General features: G+C 40.1%; 1 protein-coding gene across 2 annotated transcripts in view; it reads right to left on the bottom strand.

Annotated features, from left to right (window-relative positions):
* Positions 1-3779, bottom strand: part of SULF2 (sulfatase 2) — a 62492-nt gene that overhangs the window by 906 nt on the left and 57807 nt on the right. Inside the window, exons 14-19 of one of the 2 annotated variants that reach the window (XM_009887541.1) lie at positions 3457-3516; positions 2851-3020; positions 2230-2372; positions 1888-2011; positions 540-570; positions 180-236 (exon numbers count right to left, since the gene is read on the bottom strand). In XM_009887541.1, the coding sequence (XP_009885843.1) occupies positions 180-236; positions 540-570; positions 1888-2011; positions 2230-2372; positions 2851-3020; positions 3457-3516 (585 nt within the window). The remainder of the gene's footprint in view (positions 1-179; positions 237-539; positions 571-1887; positions 2012-2229; positions 2373-2850; positions 3021-3456; positions 3517-3779) is intronic. The other variant, XM_009887619.1, reaches the window with a different exon arrangement.

Raw genomic sequence — 3779 nt, 5'->3', positions numbered from 1 at the left:
GGAATTGTCTGTAGTGATGGCAGTACCGTATTTCTTGCATAATTTAGAGGACTTCCCACTTAAGCATTCCATGAGAATAGACGATGATGTTAAAAAAGGTGCTGCATGCAAAAGGAGAACTGAAGGAAATAAAGGTTAAGTAAAAGCCCAATGCTCTTCGCAAACTGCTCCCAACTCACAGTGACTTGGCAGATGATGGTCTCTTCACATCTGGCCACTTTCGACGCTGAAACTGCCTAATTTTCAAGCAGCAAAAGGAGAAAAAAGTTAACCATCACCAAGAAAACCACCAGCACTACAGTCTGAAAGATGAGGAAGAAGAAGAGTTTAGCCTGAATTTTGACTACAAAGACTAGAACATGCTGTAACATTGAAACAGAAATAGCTCCAGTGTTTCAAAGTAACTGGGAGGGGAAGATCTTGCAAACACCATTCCAGGCAGTGTCTGTCCATGTGGTTCCCAATCCCACGCTCCTAACTCCTTTAGCATGGAGGTAGTACTTGAGAATAATAATTTAACTGTTTTTAAAAAAATGTACCTGTACTGCTCGTAGCTTCCATCTTTAAGTCCTAGATGAGGAAAAATTAACAAAGTTACTAACCATTGCCTGCAACAGAATCAGGTAAGTCGCGATTTAAAAAAAGACCTAAGAATATTAGCAGATTATCGTGTATTGCCATACATGTTAACTGGAGCTATTGTTTTCATATTTAAGACCGTATTCTAGGTAAAATAGGTTGTAAATTGGGATAGATATCTTTGAAACTTTTCTGTAAATGTCCTTCAGTGGTGTATTTAAATGCCAAAACCTGTTGATTTCAAAACATACGGCTGCGTGGTACTAAGATGCAAAATAATATTTTGGGCTTTGGGGGACTCGGGTAGATAACAGTTTATTTTTGGGGTGGGGGTCTTCAAGCTCTAAAGGCTATGAGTTTTAAAAAAGAGAGTTTCTTATGTCAACTTAATTGTACTAAGGGATATAAGAAATGCAATTTAAAAAGAAGAAATACAAATAACTGTACCTTCTGGTTTGCTATCAAACATTTAAAAAAAAAATAAAATCACGAGTGGTATAAAAACGAGATCCATTGAGTAAACCCAGAGAAAATTTAAGGGATAGGAAACAATGAAATCAACCTAGAACAAGAGTAAAGGCCCGTTTTGCTTTTTGGAATTAAATCCATAGTTATAAGAGCACCTCTTTCAGTAGCATAACGCAATCCTTCTTAGATGTGCTGTTCTTTCCCAACTACCGTGCAGTAACACAGGTAGGGGAAAACTGATCAGCTTAAGCACTTGTGTCCTTTGTGAAGCTGAAGTTAGTTTTAAGCCAGTTGCCCTATGGACTGCCCCGTCTCTAAAGAAGCGTTTCTAAAAACTGCACCTTCAGTTAGAACGCTGAACCTCAACTGCCAAACTGGTTGCCCAGAGAGGTTGTGCGTCTTCGGAGGTTTTCAAGATGGGACTGGATCGATCAAGCCCTGAGTAACCTGGTCTGACCTCACAGCTGACTCCGTGCTGAGCAGAAGTTTGGACTAAAGGGACTCCAGAAGTCCCTTCAAACTTGAATCGTCCTATGAGTCTATGAATGTGCAAGCAGCGACTGGAGCATTCTTTCCCTCTTTCATCACTTCTATTCCTTCCCCTGCATCTCAGCAACACTCCTCACTACACTATTTAAGTATCATTCTTCATTTAAGAAACTTTACATAACACAAATTGAACAAATACAAGAATTTGAGCGTCCAGCCATCAGCCTCAGCTGGCACTATACTAATATATTATACTATATAATACTATATTAATAGTATAAATAAATACTAAAATCCTTTTGACTGATAATGGTAAGTAAAAGGTTTGAGTGTAACAGGAGAGGCACTTACCCAGGTCCATATTCCGCGTTCTTGGATTGCATTGTTTATACCCTTTGCAGCTTCTCAGTTCCATGAGCTGGACGTGCAGTTGATTGAGAACATCTCTATCAAGTGTATTCACCGCATTAATTAGCTGCAATAAACGGGTTCTTATTAGTAACTGTTGCTCTGTAGTTTAGTAACTTTCATCTATGGAATACATATGGCTTGTTTGTAACAGGAAAGAAGCCAAATCATACTACCTTCAACAATTTAGGCTTCATCTACACCCTGTACCAATATGGCACTATTTCAATTTATCATCAGTAAGGATCAGTTATGTATTTCTAGAGCTGTGCTATGATCAGGTACCTGATATGGATCGGTATTGAGATCAAAATACTCCAAAAATCCAGTAGCAAATTCACAAAACAGGAAGTTGTGGGTCTCGTTGATTGTCCTCAAACACCAGTATGTGTTGTTGTTGGCGCTGGTACAGGCACAGAAAGGGCCCACTGCAAATTGAAGAGTTATAAAGACATAAGCTACATGCTACTGTTAAGCACTGTTTATTTCTTTATGGTATTACTGTATTCATAGACAGTTATTCTCTCTGACTCCTGAGCTCTAAAGCAGAGAATGCCTTCCAGCATCAGCTGCTGCTTCTATGCGTAGCTAACCCACACGACATGGCCAACTTCAGCAGCATCGTGATACTTGTCTGGTTGGGAAACATTCCAGATATGAGACAAAACACATAATTGTATCGTACACAGTAGCTGTAGGTTTTTATTTGCAGGTTTTTTTGGTTTTTACTTCCTTGCCTTTTGTACAAGGATAATGCCAACACTGAACGAGAGATTATTTAGTATGAGGAAGGCTGTGGAGCTTTGGCTACGTAACTACTGATACTGATAACTCCCAGTAACCCAGCATCCTCGCCCAGCCTCGCCTCTACCCGCACACCTATTACTTAGTTTAAAGTATCCTTACGTGTCCACAGGGGAGCTGTTTGCCAGTGCTGGTTGTCATGGGTGAAGCAGGTCAGCCCAGGCATGCTGCAAGTGTCGTTATTTTTTATTCTCTTAAGCAGTTTGCGCAGTTTCTTCTTTCGTCTTTGCTCTCGGAGCAGCCACAGCCTGTCTTTCTCCTGTAGGGCTTTCCTGCACACATGGAACATTAGGGTCATGCAGATTTTATTATACTTGAACACACCTAAAAAAAATGAAGCAGCTAATAAAATAAGCTGCTTTGAGGGAAAGATATAACTGGTATTTCTTAGTTAAATGGCTTCTCTTCCAAATGTCTCCGGATATAACTCTTTGAAATTCAATGTCACTGAAAAAAAAATGAAGCTAAAGGGGCTTATAGGCATGCCTGAATCTGCGATGCGCCATTTCTCAAACCAGGAGCCTTATCTCAAATTAAAAGCATTTCCATATGGGCTTGGTTCCTTGCCCATGAGTCTCTGTGTTTATTCTTTTTAAGACAGGATAAATGAAATACCACTACCCTTGCTTAGTTTGTAGCTGGTGTGCGTGAACCACATACATTAACGTCTTTGCATTTCCTCTTGGAAAGGAACAGGCCTTCACTTACTTGAAAGGATGAAGACTAGATCCCTTGTGCCTCAGTTTGCTCTTGTGTTTTGAATGGTAACTGGAAAATAAAAACAGCATCGTTGATGAACAACAGAAAGACAATTGCTCCTGTTCATACCACACTTTCATACTGGATTTGGAGCAGATTTAATCCAGGGTCACTTCTCCCTTCAATTTATTCATTCAGGGTAAGAGCTGAATACAAAAGCAGCCTTGCTAGACTGGCTCGGGCTCTTCTGAGCCTGTTGTGCCTCTTTCTTTCCTTAGCTCGTTTGTGCATAGTGACATCTGGTGCTCTGACACTGTATCGCAACACTCATC

The sequence above is a fragment of the Charadrius vociferus genome, unplaced genomic scaffold (genome assembly GCF_000708025.1).
Source record: "Charadrius vociferus isolate BGI_N301 unplaced genomic scaffold, ASM70802v2 scaffold280, whole genome shotgun sequence".
Lineage (NCBI taxonomy): Eukaryota > Metazoa > Chordata > Aves > Charadriiformes > Charadriidae > Charadrius > Charadrius vociferus.
This window is presented reverse-complemented; position numbering and strand designations above follow the sequence as displayed.